Source organism: Bos indicus, chromosome 19, assembly GCF_029378745.1.
Source record: "Bos indicus isolate NIAB-ARS_2022 breed Sahiwal x Tharparkar chromosome 19, NIAB-ARS_B.indTharparkar_mat_pri_1.0, whole genome shotgun sequence".
Classification (NCBI taxonomy): Eukaryota; Metazoa; Chordata; class Mammalia; order Artiodactyla; family Bovidae; genus Bos; species Bos indicus.
In genome coordinates, this window is record NC_091778.1 from 21,991,875 (window position 1) to 22,014,976 (window position 23,102).

At 35.9% G+C, this 23,102-nt stretch overlaps 1 protein-coding gene across 1 annotated transcript in view; it reads left to right on the top strand.

The window, feature by feature from the left end:
- The window catches only part of TAOK1 (TAO kinase 1), a 110,292-nt gene that overhangs the window by 24,248 nt on the left and 62,942 nt on the right, over positions 1-23,102 (top strand). Inside the window, exon 2 of the mRNA XM_019981136.2 lies at positions 21,875-22,096. Within this exon, the coding sequence (XP_019836695.1) occupies positions 21,965-22,096 (132 nt within the window). The 5' untranslated portion in view covers positions 21,875-21,964. The remainder of the gene's footprint in view (positions 1-21,874; positions 22,097-23,102) is intronic.

The window sequence follows — 23,102 nt, forward strand, 5'->3', positions numbered from 1 at the left end:
TATGGTAATTCTCTGTTTAGCTTTAAGGAACTGCTAAGTGTTTTCTACAGTGCCCGAATGCACAGAGGTTCCATTTTCACCACATCAATTCCAGTTTCGCCCCATCAATTCCAATAGTTGTTATTTTTCATTAAAAAGTTTTTAAAAATAATAAGCCATCCTCATGGATATGAAAGGCTACCTCTTTTGGTTTTATTTTGTATTTCCCTAGTGACTAATGACGGAGGAGCCTGGTGGGCTACAGTCCATGGGGTCCTTAAGAGTCAGACATGACTGAGCAATGTCACTTTCACTTTTTGCTTTCATGCATTGGAGAAAGAAATGGCACCCCACTCCAGTACTCTTGCCTGGAAAATCCCATGGATGGAGGAGCCTGGTAGGCTGCAGTCCATGGGGTCGCTAAGAGTCAAGACACGACTGAGCGACTTCACTTTCACTTTCATGCATTGGAGAAGGAAATGGCAACCCACTCTAGTGTTCTTGCCTGAAGAATCCCAGGGACGGGGGAGCCTGGTGGGCTGTTGTCTATGGGGTCACACAGAGTCGGACACGACTGAAGTGACTTAGCAGCCGCAGTAGCAGTGACTAATGATGTTGATTGAACATCTTTTCATTTGTGTGTTGGCCTTTTCCATATCTTCTTTGGACAAACATAAAATAAACTTTTGGTTCTCAAAGAGGAATGCTTTGGTTATGAAGACAAATCTTTGAAGATATAAAATATTTGGTGTTAATATATAATTAAGTGCCAAACTGGTGTAAATACAACATACTATGGGTAATTAAAAGGAGGAGATGTGGTAAGACTAGTATAAACTTTAAGACCCCTTCTAACATTATGTACAGTGATAAATTTTAATGCAGATAAAATAACTTTGGGACTTTTCTTGCTTCAGATATTTGATTATTGTTCTCTGACTTGTCATGGAAAGATGCTGGTTTGATTTTGTGCCTGAAAACATAAAATTTGCAGTTAGACATACCAAAGTACTTGATTTCAGGTGACTAACATAAAAACATATAATACATTAAATGGATAATAAAAATAAGCAGGTGAAAATAAAGGTAGGATACTAAGAGGCTTATAGTAAAACACTCTGAAAGTATCCATGATAGTTTTAGCTTTATTGAGGTACAATTGATATACAAATAATTGCACATATTTAGTGTATACATTTTGATGGATGTGGACATAAGCGTACACCTGTGATACCATTACCACAATCAAGGTATCCATCACCTCCCCAAATTTTCTTGTGTTTTGTGATACTTTTGTTTGTTTGCTTTGTAATAAGAGCAGTTAACATGAGAACTATCCTCTTAACATATTTTAATGGTATTCACAGTTGAAAGAACTGGATTGAGAATTCATTCTTCCTTGCTTCTTTTTCAATGGATGGAGAGAATCACATATAAGATTCACAGTGCCTATTAGACTTAAGAGGGAAAAAGCCTGTTATTCCATGAGAAGTCGTAGAGAAAATAATTGGATCATTAGAAAAGGGGTGGTTATATTTTGGAAATTATTACAATAAATCAAATAGAATATATTGAATAGCTTCTTGCATTAACGCAAACTGAAGGGAGTATATTTGCTATCCTTTAGCCTTGTTTAATTAAAAACTATTTGTAAAAAAAGAGGCAGACTTACAGATAAAGAGAACAAATCAAGAGGGCAAAAAGGAGAAGGAAATTAGGAAGTACAAACTATAAAGTATAAAATATGTTATAAGGATAATACTGTAAAACATGGGGAATATAGCCAATATTTTATAATAACAATAAATGAAATATAATTTTTAAAAATTGAGTCATTATGTTGTATACTTGTAACTTACATAATACTGTACATCATGTGAACTTCAGTTTAAAGAAAAGCAGAAAAAAATACTTTTAATGTGTTGAGTAAAAAAATGATTCAAGACTTTCCCTCTTTGCGGTTAAATTTGGTACCTTGTTTGGTACTTCATAAAGGCAGATTTTGAACTCATTGCTTTTTTAAAAGGGGCACACTTTTCAAGGTAGGGTTATCTTTTACTCATCTTCTACTATTAATATTTAATAAATATTTGTTAAGTCAAATTCTCCTATATTTGCCTTCCCACTTAATCATTTCTGAATCCCTAGCGTCTAGGATGATGTGTAGACTTGGTGAAGACCAAGTAAATCCTGAATGAATTATGCTTATTCTGGTTTACTGGTTGGTTTTGCTATTGTCTTGTTATGTCAGATGAAGGCAAATTGGTTCAAGCTTGATAGAAATAAGAATGCTTTATTTACATGTAGTTCCTCTTCCTGTATGAATTATTGTATATATTTGGATATTAGAACATGGAGCATTATTATACCTCAGTGTTAATGATTTGCTAAGATAATTAAATCTTTTAACGTATGGTCAAAACTGATATTTCTCCCCTTAAAATTTTATATATTTTAAAGGGTATTTTGCCCCTCATTTTAGGTAATCATCCTTTTACTTGAATTACTTCAGTAATTACTTAGAATAAAATGTATCTCTCAATTTGCTAATATTTTGGCATACCATAAAAATTCATTAACTGCAGAGGAATCAGTATTAATTATTTTAATATTTTGTCCATAGGATTAAGTTTGAATTATAGAAATCAAAGTAAATGCTAGAATACCATTTTAATACATAATTATTGGTAAGGGTTTTAAGTTTGGCAGTTTCACTAAAGAGTCGGGAGGTTTTAAAATTTTTTATTGCAGTATAATTGATTTAGAATGTTTTGTTAGTTTCAGGTGTACAGCAGAGTGAATGGGTTATACATATACATATATCCTTTCTTTTTAAGATTCTTTTCCCATATGGATCATTACAGAGTCTTGAGTAGAGTTCCCTGTGCTGTACCATAGGTACTTTTTAGTTATCTATCTTATATATAGTAGTGTATATATGTCAATCCCAATCTCCCAATTTATCCCTCCCTCTTTTCCCCCTAAGCATAAGTTTGTTTTCTACATTTGTGATTCTGTTTCTGTTTTTTAAAGAAGTCCATTGGTACAATTTTTTAGATTCCACATACAACCAAAATCATATGATATTTGTCTTTCTCTATCAGACTTACTTTACTCAGTATGCCAGTCTCTAGGTCCATTCATGTTACTGCAAACGGCATTATTTTGCGTTTTTTTATGGCCGAGTAATATTCCATTGTATATATGTATCACATCTTCTTTATCCGCTCCTTTGTCAGTGGACATTAGGTTGCTTTCATGTCATGGCTGTTGTAAATGGTGCAGCAGTGAACATTGAGATGTGTGTATCTTTTCAAATTGTAGTTTTTTCTAGATATATGCCCAGGAGTGGGATTGTTGGTTCTTAAGGTAGTTCTATATTTAGTTTTCTTTTCCAGTTTTAAAAAAACTTATTTATTTTTGCTTTTTTTTTTTGGTTGCTGTGGGTCTTCGTTGCTGTGCATGGGCTTTCTCTAGTTGCAGGAAGCAGGGGCTACTCCTCATTGTGGTGTGCAGGCTGCTCGTGGCAGTGACTTCTGTTGTTGAGCACAGGCTTTATGCACACGGGCTTCATTTGTTCTAGCCTGTGGCTCTCGGGCGTGCAGGCTTCAGTAGTTGCAGCACGCGGGCTCAGCAGTTGTGGCACGTGGGCTCTAGAGTGTGGGGTCAGAAGTGTTGGCACCTGGCCTTAGTCGCTCCGTGGCATGTGGAATCTTGGGATCAAGCCTCTGTCCCCTGCATTTGCAGGTGGATTCTTATCCACTGCACCACCAGGGAGGGCCTGTGTTTAGTTTTTTAAGTAACTTCCATACCGTTCTCCGTAATGGTTGTACCAGTTTGCATTTCCCTAATCTTCCATAACTAAAAAATAATTGCCAAGACAAGAAAATTAACGTTGGTATAATACTGTGAACTTAACCTCAGGCCTTATTTGAATTTTACATTTTTTTTTTAGTGATAACCCTTTTCTGTTTCAGGACTTCACTCTGCAGTTCGTCATGAGTCGTCGTTCTCCTCCAGTCTGTTGGTGGTTCCTCAGTCTTTGTCACTTTTTTTATCCATGTCATGTTTAATGAGTACTGATCAGTTATTTTTAAAATGTCTCTTGATTTGGGCTTCTCTGGTGTTTTCTCATGATTAGACTGATGATATATTTTTAAGAATATTGCGGAGTATATTGTGGCCTTCTCAGTGCATCATCATATCAGGGATCTTATATGGGATGTTGATATGTTTTACTGTTGATGTTAATCTGATTTGTTAAGGTGGTATTTGTTCCATTTCTGTACTGTAATTTTCCCCTTTGTAAATAGTAAATATCCTGGGACTAAGTGTTTAAACGTACTTTTGTCAAACACTAAGAAACTGACATGAAACAACATGGTCTTACCTGTATAGCACAGGGAACTAAATGTATACAGTATCCTGTAATAAACCATAATGGAAAAGAATATGAAAAAGAATATGTATGTATAACTGAATATTTGTTGTACATCATGAAATAACACAGCATTGTAAATCAGCTATGCCTCAATTATAAGAAAAGAAAGAAACTGACATGAGTATATTACTTATTTAACTCACAGACTTTATTTGGATTTCACCAGGTTTTTTCCCCCACCAGTTTTTCCATTAGTGTTCTGTTTCTGTCACAGTCTCCTCTGAAATATGATAGTTTCTGTCCTTTATGTCCTTGGTTTTCATGACCTCGATACTACTGATTAGGTATCTTGAAGAATGTCACCAATCTAGGTTTTTTTTTCCTTATAATTAGCCTGAAATGATGGGTTTGGGGGAAGAATACCATAGTGCCTGTCTTATCAAATCATGGGGTGTAAGATAGGCCACATGACGCACTGATAACGTTAGCATTCTTCCCTTGGTAGTGTTGGCCAGGTTTTACTGTAAAGTGATGTTTTTCCTTTCCCTACTCTGTTCTTGGGAAGTTAGTTGCTGAGTCTGTGTGTGTGCTCAGTTGCTCAGTCACGTCCAACTGTTTGTGACCCTATGGACTGTAGCCTGCCGGGTTCCTCTGTCCATGGACTTTTTCAGGCAAGAATACTGGAGCGGGTTGTCATTTCCTTTCCCCGGGGATCTTCTGGGCCCAGGAATCAAACCCATGTCTCTTGTGTCTCCTGCATTGGCAGGCGGATTCTTTACTACTGTGCCACGTGGGAAGCCCCACCAAGTCTAGGTCACCCCTTAAAAGGGGGGCGATTCATATTTTGGTTTCCACTTCATGTGCTTAATTGCCATCTATACTCTTCATAGGCTAAGTGTCCTCAAATTATTTTCCCATCTCCTCCATTTTAAAAGGGGTCTGTTTGTTATTTAATTAGAAATTCTTTGTTTATTCTTTTATAAGCCCTTTATTAGATATATACAGGTTTTGCCAGTATTATCTCTCAGTCGTGTCTTGATTTTTATTTTCTTAACAGTATCCTTTAAAGAGCAGTTTTCAGTTTTGATGAAGTCTAGTTTGTCAATTTCTTTTAAGAAAGTTTTGTGTAAACCAAGGTCACAAAAAATTTTTGTCCTTTACTTCCTTTTAGAAGTTTTAAAGTTTTAGGTTTTACATTTAGGTCCATTATTCGTTTTGACTGAGTTTTTGTTTAAGGATGAGGTAAGGGTTTTAAAACATATATATTTCATTACATTTGTTTAAAAGACTGTCCTTTCCCCTTTTGATTATCTTTGTACTTTTGTCCTAAAACAATTGACCATGTATTTATAGGTTTGCTTCTGGTCTCTATCCATTCCATTTGTTTCTAACACCAGTGTCACACTGTCTTGATTACTGTAGTTTTCTGGTGTCTTGAGTTCAGTTAGAGTGAGATTTCCAGTTGTATTTTATTCAACATTGTTTTGGGTATCCCAGGTGCTTTGCTTTTTAATGCAAGTTTCAGAATCAGTTTCTCCAGAAAAGACTACTGGTCTTTTGAGATTGTGTTGAATCTTTGTCTCATTTTGGAGAGTACTGACAACTTAACAATATTGAGTCTCTATTTTCTTTCTTTTTTCTTTTTTGTCATGAATGGATTGAACCTTGTCAATTTTTTGGTTTTTTGCATCTACTGAAATCATATGGTTATGCTTTTTTAGTCAAATAGAGTGAATTACATTGATGGATTTTCATTCCTGGGATGAACTGTACTTGGTCATGTCATGATATATTATTTTCATAATTTGCAGAATTCTATTTTTTATTTTTTCAGAATTTTTGCATTTTATGTCAATATGGGATACTGGTCTGTAGTTTTCTTGTTCATCTCTGTTTTGATATCATGGTGTTGTTGACTTTATAAGATAAGTTAGTAAGTGTTTAAATGCTGGAAGAACTTATGTATAACTTGTGTTATTTCTTAAGTATTTGGTAAAATATGCCAGTGAAACCATCTGGGCTTCATATATTCTTTGTTGCAAAGCTTTTAACTGTAAAGTTAGTTTACTTAATAGAAACAGAGCTATTGAAGTTAGGTTTTCTATTTATTCTTGAGTGAACTTTGATAGTTTGAGGTTATTAAACACTTTGTCTATTTCATCTGAGTTATCAAATTAACTGGTAAAAGTTATTCATAATATTCTCTTATTGTTTTAATGTCTTTAGGGTCTGTAGTGATATCCTCTCTTTAATTGCTGATACTGGTAATTGGTATCATTTCTTTTTTTTTTTTTCCTGTATCAGTCTGCTAGAGATTTCACTGTTTTTTATCTTTTCAAAGAACTGGAAATTGATTTTTCTTTTAGTTTCTTCAGTTTTTAATTTCATTGACTTTTTACTGTTATTATTACCTTCTTTCTGCTTGTGTTGTGTTGAATTTGCTCTTTTCTTGTTTGTTTCTTAAGCTGGAATCTTATGTTACTGATTTCACATGTTTCTTGTTTTCTAATAATAGGAATCTGTTATAAAATTTCCTAAGTACTTCTTCACCTGTGAACTATAGAGTCTGATATACCATGTTTTCATTGTTACTCAGTTTAGAGTATTTTCTGGTTTCTCTTATGTCCTGCTGTTTGACCAACCATGTGTCACTTAGAAGTATGTTGTTTAATATCCAAATATTTAGGAATGTTCCTAATTTAATTTTTAGTTATGTGTGGTCAGACAACACACTTTCTATGAATTTAATTCTTTTATATTTACTAGACTTGTTTTCTGGCCCAGTGTATAGTCTAGATTGGTTCCATAAAGCTTAAGAAGAAAGTATATTCTGCATTTAGTCATGGAGTATTTTTTAACTGAATTAAGTCAGATTATTTGATTGTTAAGTTTCTGTACACCTGTTAGTTTTCTATACTTGTTCTCTCAATTATAGAGAGGAATATTGAAATGTTAGCTATTAATTTGTTTTCATGACTGATTCATGGTATAGCATGTCTCAGAATTTCCTTCCTTTTTTAAAAAAAGGCTGAATGATATTTCCTTGTATGTATATGTTTATCCATTCATCTGTTAATAGATACTTGGTTTGTTGTTGGTGGCTCAGATGGTATAGAATCTGCCTGCAGTGCAGGAGACCTGGGTTCGATCCCTGGGTCAGAAAGATCCCCTGAAGAAGGGAATGGCTACTCACTCCAGTATTCTTGCCTGGAGAATTCCATGGACAGAGGAGCTAAAGTCCATGGGGTCACAAAGAGTTGGACACAGCTGAGTGACTAACACTTTGCACTTATTCTTTTTTTTTTTTACTTTCACGTTTGGCTATTGTAAATAACGCTGTTTCAAACCTTGATGTGTGTATTCTTTGAGCCTCTGCTTTCATTTCTTTTGGGTGTGTACCTAAGGCTATCCTGGTATTCTTAACAGTGTGTGCATGGTGTATCTTTTTATATCCTTCTATTTTAAAGATATTTTTGTCTTTGTGAGTTTCCTGTTGAGAGCTTTTTTTTAATTGCCTTTTTGAAAAGGGCTTTGCTTTGTAATTCATTCTGTCTCTGCTTTTTATTTGGAGTGTTCTTAGACCATTTACATTTAATGAAAATAACAATATGGTTGGGTTTCAGTGTTCCTTCTTGCTGTCTGCTTTCTGTTTGTCTCATCTTTTGGTTATTTCTTTTGTCATTTTTCCCCCTCCTTTGTTTGGATTAAGTATATTTATTTATTTAATTTTATCTCCACTATTATCTTAACAAGCCATATGTATTTTAAAGTGGTTATACTAAGATTACAATAGGCCTTTTAACTTAACACATTTCACTTTCAAATATTATAACATTTCACATGTAATGTAAGAGCCTTACAATGGCATTCTTATATTTTTCCCTCTAATCTTGTGTGCTGTTGTTTTCATACATTTTTCTTGTGTGTTAAAAACTCAGGTTACATTGTTGTTATTTTCATGTAAACAGCCTTTTGTATTTTAAACGATAATTTGAAATTATTTTTAAAAATCTTTTGTGGTTATACCATATATTTGCCATTTCTTTTGCTCTCCATTTCTTTGTGTAGATTTGAGTTTCTGTTCAGTATCATTTTCTTTGTGCTTGAAGAACTTGCATTGAAGTGAAGTGAAGTCGCTCAGTTGTGACCCCATGGACTGTATGTAGCCCACGAGGCTCCTCCATCCATGGAATTTTCTAGGCAAGAGTACTGGAGTGGTTTACCATTTCCTTCTCCAGGGGATCTTCCCAACCCGGGGATTGAACCCCGGTGTCCCGCATTGCAGGCAGACACTTTACCGTCTGAGCCACCAGGGAATCCAGGGAACTTGCATTAGGATCGGTTTAAATTTTATCGTAGTAGTATGGCCAATGTTATGGCATCAGTATTGATTGAATTTTGACAGTACATACTTGACATTTTTCTACTCCGTCTTCTGCATTATGGAAAAGTTAGTGGGGGCAGTGGAAGAATGTAACTCATATAGAAATAAGTGAATGCAGATATGTAATAAAACAGATAAGAGTGGCATGAGTTTTTCCTACAATATCCTAGTGCGTTATTGGAATCAATAAGAATTTACATACAGGGGAGCAATTGAAGTAGTTTTAGAAGGGTAGATACGATTTTTAGGCAGAGAAGGTATTTGATAGCATTGCAAGGGGAGAGAATAGCACTAATAAATAAATGTCATGCCATTGGTGAGAAATAAGTTTAAAAACTTAGATTGGATTCAGATATGGAGAACCTGGAAAAGTCTGTCTAGTGAAGATTGCAATGGTGAGAAGTTGTGGGCCATTTAAAGTTTTTGAGTAGGAGGATTGAGTGGTGCTTGTAGAGGTGCTTAAATGAGTCAGGGGGTGCCCTATTCATTAAGATCTTAGTTTGAAAATAGACTGCTTAAGGAGAAAAGAAATTTATTATTATAAGAGTATTAAATTACTCATAAACTCAAAAGGAAAGCTGGAGAGCTTGTCTCCGGCAGTTCCTGGGGTCTTACTATCAGAAATTAATTGATAGTCTAATCAGGATGCCACCTAAATGAAAGCATGTCATCCATTTTTTCCCCATAACTGTGGTCATTTTTTTCAAAATTCAGAATCCCTGGAAATAGTTTATTGGCTTATCTTGGTTGATGTCCATTCATCTGTGAGGTGATAATTTGGCATTTTTATAGATAGTACTGCCTAAGCAGAGGAGAGGTAATTTCCCAAAAGGAAATCAGTGCCATTACTGAAAAGTGGGGATAGATGTTTGGGAGGCCAGCAAACAACTACTAAATAGTACATCATAATGAATTAAGGAGGAAAGCCTAGAGATTGGAATTCTCATTTGGGAGGCTTTCTTCTGAAGAACTTCTGAAGGGTAACAGAGATCTTAATAAAAGGTAGTGGCTGTGTGATTGGCTAGTAATGGTTTTGATATGAAATACTCTGGAAGTGGAATCTAAAATTTAGTTTCAAATGCTTCTTACTCCTGTAAATATATAGATAACTAAAGTTAACAAAAGTTAAAGAAGGTTGATGACGTATAGTGGAAACCTGGCTCTGTTACTAAGCTATGTGATATAATGAGAAAATTAAATTATTTAACTTTTCTGAGCCTCGAGTATAATTTGGGTTGATAATTATTTTAGGACAGTTGTGATAATTCAATAAACTAAGAAAAATGCTGTAATATAAGAATAATTCAGTGAATTTTAATTCTCTTCATTATTAAACAAAAACAGGATTTCTTTTGATTTTTCTTTTTTTTGTTAGGAGATGCTTTAGGGAAGTGCTGTGCTTTGTTACTTGGTATTATATATTCTGTACACTTAGTATTAAAACTTAATTCCTTTATGTTTTGAGATTTTTATGGAAACAGAAGGGAAACATTCTGGATTAGAAATTAGCTTGAGTTAGACTTTTTAAAATAGGCCTTTTATTTTTATAATTTTAGACTTAGAGAAAAGTACAAAGATAATACAGAGAGTTCTCACATACCTTTCACTCAGCTTCCTCTAATGTTAATATTTTAAATAACCATGGTATATTTGTTGAAATGACAAAGTTAAGATTGATATGACTATTAATTAAATTACACATTCTCTTCAGATTTACCTGATTGTCCACTGTTGTACTTTTTTTCTGTTCCAGGATCCAATTCAGGATACTACCTTAGATTTAGTAAATTCAGATTTTTAAATTCCACTTCTGCAAACCACTTAACCTGTCAGACCCTCTTGCATAAATTTTGACTTAAAGGATATCTATCTGAACCACCATTTATAGTGCTGATGTTCTGAGTCTGTTTATATATGTCACACAGTGTGCCCTGTTTTTATTTTTGAAAGAGATTCTAAGATCTAATCCATATACCAGATCTTTTGACAGTAAAAAAAAAAAATTCCATTTATATCTTATAATTTTGCTTTACTATTAAAGGAAAACTATAAATTTATTGAGATTTGGGAAAACTTCAAGAACTTTTTCTTCCATTTGAACAAAAATGACAGAAAAGCAGGGTTTGTGTCTATTCAGTTGTATAATAATTGAAAGGAAAGTTATAAAATATGAGTATTGTTAAACTGCCTGTTTTGAGGGGCAATACTAGGGAGGGCATAAGCTTAGAAATGTAACTTGAAAGTGAATCTTCATGTAGTGGAATTTAAAATGGAAATAATTGAAAGCAGATATATCTTTTCTCAAATAATCCAAAGTATTTCACATAGCTGCTTGTTAGTTCTTCTCAGGTTTGGGCACGGTTTGGTATAGGTTAAATTGTTTATATATTTTAAGTTGTCCCTTTTTCCTTCCAAGCTATGTCTGTGTTAGGGAAAATATCATATTGGAAATAATTTCAAGACAGTTGTATTTTATCCTACAGATTCTCCTGTTCAGAAGTTGTTGAACCTACCAACAGTCTTGCCTTATGAATAATCAACTTTAATTCTATAATAGGTTCAGTTAAATAACTTCATTATTTTTAGGGCCGTTGCAGTAGTATTTTGATTAATTTTCTTATTTAAATTTACTTTTAATAATTGGGTTAGCTTTTGTTATTCTAATCCAGTGACTCTTAACATGCTACACAATTTTCACACAGGTGGCTAAGGATTACACTTTGACAAAATATGAATGTACAGCAAAATTTTGTATATAGTGTCTCAATTTCTGCTTGTTAAAACCATATTTTTCATTGTTTACCTGTGTAATATATATATTCACTCTGACACTTTTTTTTTACTCTGACACTTCTTGAATGCCTACTCTCTATGAGAGATATTGTTAGGTATATAAGATTCAAAGATAAATAAGGTAGCCTCTGCCTTTAAGGAACTCAGTGATAGGTAAGATAAGTAGATGCTTAAATAATTCAGTACGATGAGATGTGTTAGTTGAGCATAAGCAAATTTTAAGAAAGTATCACACAGAAAACCAATTAATTGTGCCCGGAAGAACTGGATTGGGAAAAGTTGCTCTGTGGAGATGACAACCAGAAATCAAAAAGCAGAGGAGTTTGACTTAATAATTTTGAGCACTATGTTTTATCTGCATATTTCATTTAATCCTCACAAACCTCGCATGACGTAGAGGCTTCCGTGGGGGCTCTGTGGTTAAGAGTCTGTCTGCCAACGCAGGAGATGTAGGTTCGATTCCTGGGTTGGAAAGGTCCTTGGAGAAGAAAATGGCAACCCACTCCAGTATTCTTGCCTGGGAAATCCCATGGACAGAGGAGCCTGGCTGGCTACAGTCCATGGGCTCACAAGAGTTGGACACAACTTAGCAACTATAACAACAACAATTTTAGAGATGGGAAAACTGAGGTTGGAGAGATTAAGTTACTTGTCCAACAAGTTAACTGCCAACCGTAAGTATGTTGGCAGATCCAGTTTGGGGACTTAGATAATATGATTTCAGGACCTGTGTTTTTAGTCACTGTGTGTTCACCACTCTGTAGAAAGAGGAGCACAAGTGATAAACTGGGAAGCCCCTGTCATCAGAGCACAGGAAGTTGGAAGGAGATGAAGATAAAAAGTAGGTTGTGTCAGACCATACAGTTTCTTAAAAGTCACTGTAAGGATTTTTGTTGCAACCCTAGTAAAGTGTAAAGGCATTGAGCACTTAAATAGAGGGGATGACATAATCAGATTTGCATTTTGAAAGGTCATTGGTTATAGGAGACCAAATGAATTGGAGGGGGGCCAAAAGTGGATGCAGTGGCACCCTGTTGAAGTTCATGATAATAAGTAGCCCAGGTAACATAAATAGCCTGGATGGAGCAAATAAGTGATTGTTGGGATGGAGGAAAGTGGGCTGGTTTAAAGAAAGATACAAAAGGGTAAGACTACAAGACGTGGTTATGGCTACATATTACTTATACATTCTATATCTTTATCAATGCTCAAAATTAAACAATATTTATAACTGCCCCATGAAGGCTCTCCTACCCAATGACCCAGTGACATCTCATTTATTTATTTGGCTACATTGGGTTTCAGTTGCTACATGTGGTATCTTTCGTTGTGGTGTGCAGGCTTCTCTCTGGTTGTAGCACCTGGGCTACAGAGCTTGTGTGCTCAGTAGTTGTGGCTCTCTGCAGCTCGTGGGATCTTAGATCCCTGACCAGGAATCGAACCCACGTCCCCTGCATTGGAAGATGGATTCTTTTTTTTTTTCTTTTGGAAGATGGATTCTTAACCACTGGACCACCAGGGAAGTCCCTCCAGTGACTTCTTTAACAATATTATTTTTGCTTTTTACCTTTTTCCTTCTTTTCAATTTGACATACTTAACAGCGGTTCAGAGGATTGATTCTGTATTTTCCACCATTAATTCACCATGTGGTTTTGAGAAAGGCATGTGACCTTTTGAAACCAAATACTCTTAATTTCTTCCAATCCTAAAATTTTGTAATTATATATAATATTTATAAGTAGGTTGAAGCACCAGACATCAAATGAGTTCTCTGTCAGTTAAGCCTGATGGCAGTTCCTGTAACATCAAATTTATCTCATTGGTGGCATTTCTCAGTTGTATTTATCATTTCTAGTTATTGGTATAGTAACTGGTATACATGTGTGTTTCTTTTGAGGGAAGACATAGTAGACAGTATAATGTGTGTCTGCCCATTCTCTGTAAAGAGACAGTTTTTCTTTCTCTAAAGTGATTGAACATTTGACTAAGTTGGCTCGTTTCTAAGCTTGAGCCCTCTGAGTAACAGATGTAGGGAAAAGGGCGTTATGGTATTGAAGCAGTTGCTTAAAGCCAACAATGTCCTTTTTGTGAAAATCTGAAGGTTCTTTAAAGATGGAATACCATGACATCATCACTGTTCATCTAAGGAGCATTCCTCAAGTAATACTGAATATGCTGTGATTATCAGTACCCTTCCCCCTTCTTTCTATTGCTTGACTGATGTTATTGTCAATTATTTGACTTTTTGCAAATGTGGAGCAGTTACTTAATTCTGAAAATCCTAAGAGCCTGAGATTTTAAAGTATATTGGGTTTTAATTCTAGTTTCATTAACTTTCTTAGAGATTTGCGTTTTAGGATTGAATAAAATGATTTCATCCACAGAAACTGTGTTATCTTTTACATTCAGCCCTCAGTAGCCTAATAAATGATAAGCTTCTCTGGTCTATTTTAATGGAACAGAAACAAATTAGATCTCATTTGCTGTTTATAGGATTCTTAATATCTTTTACTATTCTCTTTTAGTAGGAAAGATATGGTGAGTTATAATAATGATCTTTTCCCTGAAGAACAGATTAGATATCTTTAAAATATAATCTAATAGTCTGGTTTTTTCTTTTGTAAGGAAGATTATTGCAGTCTCATAGAACTTTTTACACATGCTTATATCTTTTAAGCCTGATCACCAGTCCATGCTAAAGGAGATCAGTCCTGGGTGTTCACTGGTAGGACTGATGCTGAAGCTGAAACTCCAATACTTTGGCCACCTCATGTGAAGAGTTGACTCATTGGAAAAGACCCTGATGCTAGGAAGGATTGGGGGCAGGAGGGGAAGGGGATGACAGAGGATGAGATGGATGGATGGCATCACCGACTCGATGCACGAGTTTGGGTAAACTCCGGGAGTTATGGACAGGGAGGCCTGGCGTGCTGCAATTTATGGGGTCGCAGAGTCGGACATGACTGAGCGACTGAACTGAACTGATAGTTTAGCAAGCTGTATTAGTACTGTACTTTGGGTATTTATGTACTTAATATTTATGTTCGTCAGAAATTAAGGAGTTTATGGTTAGGGTTGCTGTGAAAGTTCCTCTCTGCTGTTTTCTTTTCCCTTAGTTTTTCATGACAGCTTTTGAAGATGAACAAGATTCAAATCAAGTACCTTTGTCAGTTTTACACTGATGACTCTATGTTAACTCTAGCGTAACAGTGTAAAGTGTAATCTTTGCAGAGACTACGGTTGAGTCTCAAACAGCATGGATTTGATCTGCATGGGTCCACTTATATGCAGGCTTTTTTCAGTAAATACACGTAGGTACTGTCAATGTATTCTCTCTTCCTCATGATTGTCTTAACATTTCTTTTTCTCTAACTTATTTTATTGTAAGAATACAGTATATAATACATATAACATACAAAGTGTGTTTAATTGACTTTGTATTATCAATAAGGCTTCTGTTCAACAGTAGGCTATCAGTAGCTAAGTTTTTGGGGTTGTTGTTCAGCTGTGTCTGACTCTTTGGGACCCTATAGACTGCAGCACGCTAGGCTCCCCTGTTCTTCACTATCTCCTGGAGTTTGCTCAGATTCATGACCATTGAGTCAGTGATGCTCTCTAACCATCTCATCCTCTGCCACCCTCTCACATTCATTGATAGTGGTGTTCTACAGTGTTCTGTATATTTTCAGACTACTTTTAAAGTTCTGAAAGGAGTGTTGGAGGCTCTCAGTATAATTATAGGCTTGTCCTATTTCTCTTTATCAGTTGTATCAGTTTTGCTTCATTTTATTTGAAGTTCTTTTGTTATCCAGGTGAATACAAATTTAGGGTTTGATAATGGCATACCATCATTATGTAAGTCCCTCCTTATCCCTTGTGGCTAACCCAGTTCAGAAATCTGTTGTCTGATATTAATGTAGCCACTCCAAATTTCTTTTGTTTAGTATTTTGTATTTCTTTTAGAGCAGATCTACTGGGAACACAGTCACCTTTTAAATATATTATTCTACTTTCTGGGACCTCCAGTGTTTCTTGGCAAAATCTGTGGTCATTCAAATTCTTGTTTACTTTTGTTTTTAAGCATTTTGATTATGATGTGGACAGCCCTGATTTTCTTTGAATTTTTCCTGTTTGGAATTTACTGAGCTCCTTGAATCTCTAAATTTATATCTTTTGTCAAATCTAGGAAGTTTTCTGCCATTACCAAAACAATTTTTTTCTCTACCAATTTATTTTTCCTTTCTTTATGTGAATGTCAGTGATGTAAAACTTAGTTTGATATTGTCCTATGAGTCACTAAGGCTCCATTCATTTCTTTCAATCATTTTTTTCCTTTTCTTATTTCATTTTAGATAATTTCATTTGCTCTCCTTTCAAGTTTACTCTTTCTTCTATCATCTCTGTTCTCTGGTTGAGACCATGCAATGAATTTTTTAAAAAGTTTCTGATACTGTATTTTTCAGTTCCAAATTTTCCATGTGGTTCTTTTTTTTAAAAAATAGTTTTTCTGCTAAGAACTTTGTTGTTTCAGTTGTTTCAAGAGTGTTAACCATTATCTCATTTGATTATAATAGCTGCTTTAATTTCTTTATGTGATAATTCCAACATGAGTCATCTTAAAATAGGCATCTGTTGGCCCCCTTTTCACTTGATAATTTGTCACACTTTCCAGTTATGTATATTATTTATTTGCTTTTACATGAAAAGTAATTTTGGATTTTTTCCTGGACATTTTGAATATTGTCATTTCTGATCCTGGTCATATCCTCTGGAGAGTGTTGATTTGTTCATTTCAGACAGCTACCGGTTAGATGGCAAGTTCTGTCTTACTTTCTGTGGAAACTAGTTCTACCATCAATTCTGTTTTCAAAACCTTTGCTGTGCTCTTTGGATTTGCCCTTCAGTGTACCTCTCAGTGATAATCTGAGACTTGGGCAGTGGTGTATATCATTGATTAGGTCCTCTTTAGCATAGGCTTTGCTGCACCTCTTTGAGTCTATTTACACAGACATAAATCATAATTGTACTGGTTTGTATAGAGAATTGCTAAGTCACTTCAGTTGTGTCCGACTCTGTGTGACCCCATGGATTGCAGCCTAACAGGCTCCCCCGTCCCTGGGATTATCCAGGCAGGAACACTGGAGTGGGTTGTCATTTCCTTCTCCAGTGCATGAAAGTGAAAAGTGAAAGTGAAGTCGCTCAGGTGTCCGACTCTTAGCAACCCCATGGATTGCAGCCTACCAGGCTCCTCCGTCCATGGGATTTTCCAAGCAAGAGTACTGGAGTGGGGTGCCATTGCCTTCTCCGTGTACAGAGAATTAGGGGATCTCTTTTCCAGCTCTGTCCTCTCCATGATTTCCCCCATGCTCTTCAGTTTCCAGGGCCTTATTCCCAGTTCCAGAAGACATGTTTCTGTCAGAGCTTTTAGACCTCTGCATTGTACAGCTCCCTATATCTGGGGTTGCCCTTAAGTGAAGTGGGGAAAGGAGAGAGATGAGGGGAAAAAAATAATGGGAATTCCCCCTCATACTTTTTGGATGACAAAGGCCCTGTTTTCCCAATTTTTCTGACCAGAGAGATTGGTTTTCTCATTGGGGTTTTTTTCTCTTGCTGGGACAGTGCTATTCTATGGCTGAGGAGAGAAAAAAGACCAAAAAGAAGGCATTCCCTCCTGCCAATCTCCAGATCACAGGATTCCCTTTTCCTGGCCCGTTGGACACGGGGAGAATTTCTTTAAGTGTTTTTTGTCAGCACCCTAAACATAGTTTCGTAACTTAGACCACATTCTTAGGTCAAAACTGGGAGATAAAGGGATAAAGGAGAAAAATGGAATGAGAAGATTCATGGCTATACTTTCAAGTTTTGACTCCTCTTCACAGTCATTTACATTACCTGTTTTTGGAATGTTTATATATATCCTTTGGTCATTTATATTTTGGTGGATTCGTTATTTCTTCAGTGATTTGGATGATGCCACCATATTTAAGGAATAATAACCCTTAGTTTTGTGTGCTCTGGATATTTCAGTTTTTGTGTTCAACTCAATTTTTTATATACAGATTTTTTTTTAATGAATTAGTCTTTTTGTAAGTTAAAGTGCTAATAACCTTTTAGATGTTCTCTCTAGTTGGAGTGTGTATGCTTCTAGTTGAAAAAATATATTCTATTTTTCTCGAAAATTTTTTTAATTTTTAGAAGTGGTTGGTATAAAAATTCAGATAATATAGATGTCTAGGTTAACAAGTAATGCTGTTCATAGCCTTACTTTATCAAAGAAAATGTTACCATTTTAATACACATCCTTCTATACCTTGTTCATAAATTTGTTGTATATACTTATATATTTTAGATTTTAAACCTTTTTATTTTTTAAAGTTATTACTTTGAGGTATTATATACATAAATGCATCCATTTTAATATAGTTTGAATTTGACAGGAGTGATTCTCTACTGAAATCAAAGTAGAGAACATTCTAGAACCCTAGACAGTTCCTATGAGCCCTTCTGTGGTCAATTCCTCTTTTCTTCCCAAAGCTGATCCAAGCAACCATGAATCTTTCACTGTATACTAGTTTTGCCTATTTGAAAATTTATCAGGGATATCATATAGTTTTTACTGTTTGATTTCTGGCCTTTTTTTTTTTTTCCCCTTGAGAATAATGCCCTTTTTTTTCTTTTTTGGCTGTTCCACCCCTCCTCCACCTCCTGCCCACATGTGGAATCTTAGTTCCCTGACCAGGGATCAAACCCACTCCCTGAGGTGGAAGCTTGGATTCCTAACTTCTGGACTGCCAGGGAGTTATGGAGCATAATGCTTTTGATAGTCTTCTGGGTTGCTGCATGGATCAGTAGTTTATTCCTTTTTATTACTTTTAAAAGAATTTCATTGTGTGAATATATCACAGTTTTATTTTATATATATATATATATATATATTTGTTGATAGATGTTTGTATTATTTGCAGTTTGGGACTATTATTAATAAAGCTGCTATGTACAAGTCTTTGTGTGTGCCTTTGTTTTTATAACTTTTGAATAAGTGATAACTAGTTAAGGAACTGTTACATCACATAATAAATGTTTATTTAATTTGATAAGCGTCTGTTAAATGGTTTTCTAGAATGGTTGTACCTTTTCAAATTGCCATCAGCAGTGTAATGAGTTCCAGTTCTTCACTTTGTTTTTTTTATCTTTTTATTTAATTTGGGGGTGGGGGGAAGTGTGCGCAATGCTTATGGGATCTTAGTTCCCCCACTGTGGATCAGCCCAAGCCCCCAGCAGTGGAAGCGTGGAGTCCTAAGCACTGTACCAGCAGGGACTTCCCCCAGTTCCTCACTTTGTGCACTTATCATTGCTTATATTTTATGTAAGTGTTTTTGATATGGGTTCCTTAGAGTTGGATTTTTGTGTGAAATGTTAAGGGTACATTTGATTTTTGTAGGTTTTTCTCCATAGGTTTTGTACTGTTTTTGCAATACCACTGCCACTGTATAATAGTGCGTATTTCTCTTCCACCACATGTCAGTGTGTGGTGGATTTTTGCTGTTCTGATAGGTATAAAATTAAATCTTAGGATACTTTTAACTTGTATTTCTTATACTTTGAGTGATGTTGAACATATTTTCACATATTTAATGACTGTTTCTTTTCTTTGTATTTTTTTCTTTCTTCTGTGAACTACCCATGTCTCTGCTGAGCTGTTGGGATAGTGTTTTCTTTGTGTGTGTCTGTGTGTACGTGCGTGCATGCTGTTTTTAGAAACTGTATATTAAGAATGTAAGATTGTCAGATTATTGTCTTGTTTGTTGAAACTTTTTACATATTAGAAATACTAACCCTTTGTAAGTGTAAGTTTCAAACATTTTTTTCCCCAAGTTTATTATTTGTCCCTTTTATTTGAAGTCTTTCCATGGCCCCTCCTTCCAAGTTTAATATTTGCTTTTCTAACCCGTATGTAATTCTGACATTTAGTTTGAGAAACAGGTGTTTTATTTTTTTTTTCCAAATAGCTATTGGTGTCTCTCAACAACACTTATTTTTCTCAAATACTTTTCTTCACTCATTGATTTGAGAGGCCTGGTTAAGCCATTTAGCAGTAGTGTTTATATAAGGTATGTGATAGGGATATAATTTCTCTAATTTTTTCCAAATGGGTTCTTAGTTCTCTTGACAAAATTTGTTTCTTCTTTAATTGTATGCTAAATTCCTAGGTACACATACATGGGTTTGTTTCTGGACCTTTTTAGATACCTGCTTAAAAGCTTTATGAAGTGGAGGAGAGTTAGAATCTAATGACATTAATTAAGAGGCAAGTGAAATAGCTTTGGGAGATTTTTTTTTAATTGGTGAATTTATTTAGTTAAGTGGCTAACATTTAATGTAGTGCTTACTATGCCTAAATACTAATCTATGCTTCTATTTATTCATTTAACCTTCACCAACCACTGTATTAGGTAGGCTATTGTTTTCATTCTGCAGTTTAGGAAAATAAGGCTACTCAGTTCACAGCTTGTAATTAGTGTTGCCAGGACATATTCAGGTAGTGTCATTCCAGAACCTTAATGTCTGTATAAAGAGTTGATTAAACACTGGCATAAGAAAGGAAAAGAAAGACAACTTACTGAGTTAAATTCTTTGTGTATTTTCTTACATTTGAAAATCATTAATAGATGGGAATCTAACCTTTCTGTTGTTAGAAACTTCCTATGGGTACACATTAAGTTGGCATGCATACTTCTTTAATAGCCTGTGTCTTCTGCCAGTGGGCTCACTACCTGAGAATTAGGTAAGGATTAGATAAACCTTCTAAGATGTAAACATTTATTTAATTTTTAAATTGTGTGTCTGGTAATGCTTACCCTATGTGTGGTTCAGTTCAGTCGCTCAGTCGTGTCCGACTCTTTGTGACCCCATGAGTTGCAGCACACCAGGCCTCCTTCTCCATCACCAACTCCCGGAGTTCACTCAGACTCACATCCATCTAGTCAGTGATGCCATCCAGCCATCTCATCCTCTGTCGTCCTCTTCTCCTCCTGCCCTCAACCCTTCAGCATCAGAGTCTTTTCCAATGAGTCAACTCTTCGCGTGAGGTGGCCAAAGTACTGCAGTTTCAGCTTTAGCATCAGTCCTTCCAGTGAACACCCAGGACTGATCTCCTTTAGAATGGACTGGTTGGCTCTCCTTGCAGTCCAAGGGACTCTCAAGAGTCTTCTCCAACACCACAGTTTAAAAGCATCCATTCTTCGGCACTCAGCTTTCTTCATATCCAACTCTCACATCCATACACGACTACTGGAAAAACCATAGCCTTGACTAGACGGACCTTTGTTGGCAAAGTAATGTCTCTGCTTTTGAGTATGCTGTCTAGGTTGGTCATAACTTTCCTTCCAAGGAGTAAGCGTCTTTTAATTTCATGGCTGCAGTCACCATCTGCAGTGATTTTGGACCCCCCAAAAATAAATCTGACACTGTTTCCACTGTCTCCCCATCTATCTCCCATGAAGTAATGGGACCAGATGCCATGATCTTCGTTTTCTGAATGTTGAGCTTTAAGCCAACTTTTTCACTCTCCTCTTTCACTTTCATCAAGAGGCTTTTTAGTTCCTCTTCACTGTCTGCCGTAAGGGTGGTGTCATCTGCATATCTGAGGTTATTGATATTTCTCCTAGCAATCTTGATTCCAGCTGTGTTTCTTCCAGTCCAGCGTTTCTCATGATGTACTCTGTGCGTATGAGTTAAATAAGCAGGGTGACAATAAACAGCCTTGATGTACTCCTCTTCCTATTTGGAACCAGTCTGTTGTTCCATGTCCAGTTCTAACTGTTGCTTCCTGACCTGTATATCGGAATCCTTTATTTTTTTAAGCCCCACAGGTGATTGTGATGATGAGCCAGATTTAGGAACTCCTGCACCAGCAGATTGGAGAAGGCAATGGCACCACCCCACTCTGGTACTCTTGCTTGGCAAATCCCATGGACGGAAGAGCCTGGTAGGCTGCAGTCCATGGGGTCGCTAAGAGTCGGACACGACTGAGCGACTTCCCTTTCACTTTTCACTTTCATGCGTTGGAGAAGGAAATGGCAACCCACTCCAGTGTTCTTTCCTGGAGAATCCCAGGGACGGGGGAGCCTGGTGGGCTGCCGTCTATGGGGTCACACAGAGTCGGACACGACTGAAGTCGGACATGACTTAGCAGCAGAACTAGCAGATCACACTTCTTTCTCAGTGAAATTCTCGGCCTGAAGTAACTTTATATATGCTATCAGAAAATGATCTTATACAAATTATTCTTAGCAGCTTTTCCTGACTTTTTTCTTCTCTTATTTCTCTACAATAGCTTATGCCAGCGTGGCTTCATTCATACAGATGAACCAAGGATTGGGATAGCAGTATAAAATTAGAATCAGACAGCTGATTGCCCAGCAGGATGCCATCAACCAACCGTGCGGGCAGCCTGAAGGACCCTGAAATTGCAGAGCTCTTCTTCAAAGAAGATCCAGAGAAGCTCTTCACAGATCTCAGAGAAATTGGCCATGGAAGCTTTGGAGCAGTCTATTTTGTAAGTGTTAAAGGCTTAAGTCAGTGACCAGAATACTTAAAATTCAGTCATGGAAAAATAAAAAATAATAATATAAAGAGACAGAGGCCATAGTTCATTTTATAGTCACTTGTATTGCTGTGTGTATATAATATGACAGTAGTTTTAGTTATTGAGTTTCTTGGCTTATTAAAAAATGGGAATGAATGTATATCCTCCTGAGCACTTCATTCACTTGGTTCCATAAGTTTCCATGTGTTGTATTTTTTTATTCATTTAACTCTCAGTATTTCTACCATGCCTTATGACTTCTTTGGTACATTGGTTTAAAAGTATGCTGTTTAGTTTTTACAGTCTTGTGAATTTTCCTTTTTTTGTTATTGATTTCTGACTTAATCCCGTTGAGGTCAGAGAAGATACTTTGGATGATACCTATCTTTTAAAATCAGTTGAGACTTGGTGTTTGGCACAACATGGTCTATCCTGGAAAATATCCCATGTGCACTTGAGAAGAATGTGCATTCTGTAAATCTGGTTGGTTTATTATGTTAAGTCCTCTATTTCCTTACTTATTTTCTGTCTGGTTGTCCTCTCCTTTCGAGTGTTGAAGTCTTCAGGGCTTCCCAGGTGGCTGAGTGGTAAAGAATCTGCCTGCCAATGCAGGAGATGTGGGTTTGATCCCTGAGTTGGGAAGATCTTTTAGAGAAGGAAATGGCAACCCACTCTAGTATGCTTGCCTGAAAAATCCCATGGACAGAGGAACCTGGATGGGCTACAGTCCATGGGGTAGCAAAAGAGTTGGACATGACTTAGTGACTAAATAACAGTTGAAGTTTCCAACTGTTATTGTAGAACTGTCTATACATAATGATCTGTCCATAGGTATGTGAATGTTTACAATTATATCTTCTGGATGTATTGAACCTTTATTAATACATGATGTCCTTCTTTGTTTTTAATAACATTTTTGAATTTAAAGATTTTTTTATTTACAAAAGTCCACAAAAGTCTTTTTGTGGACCCAATT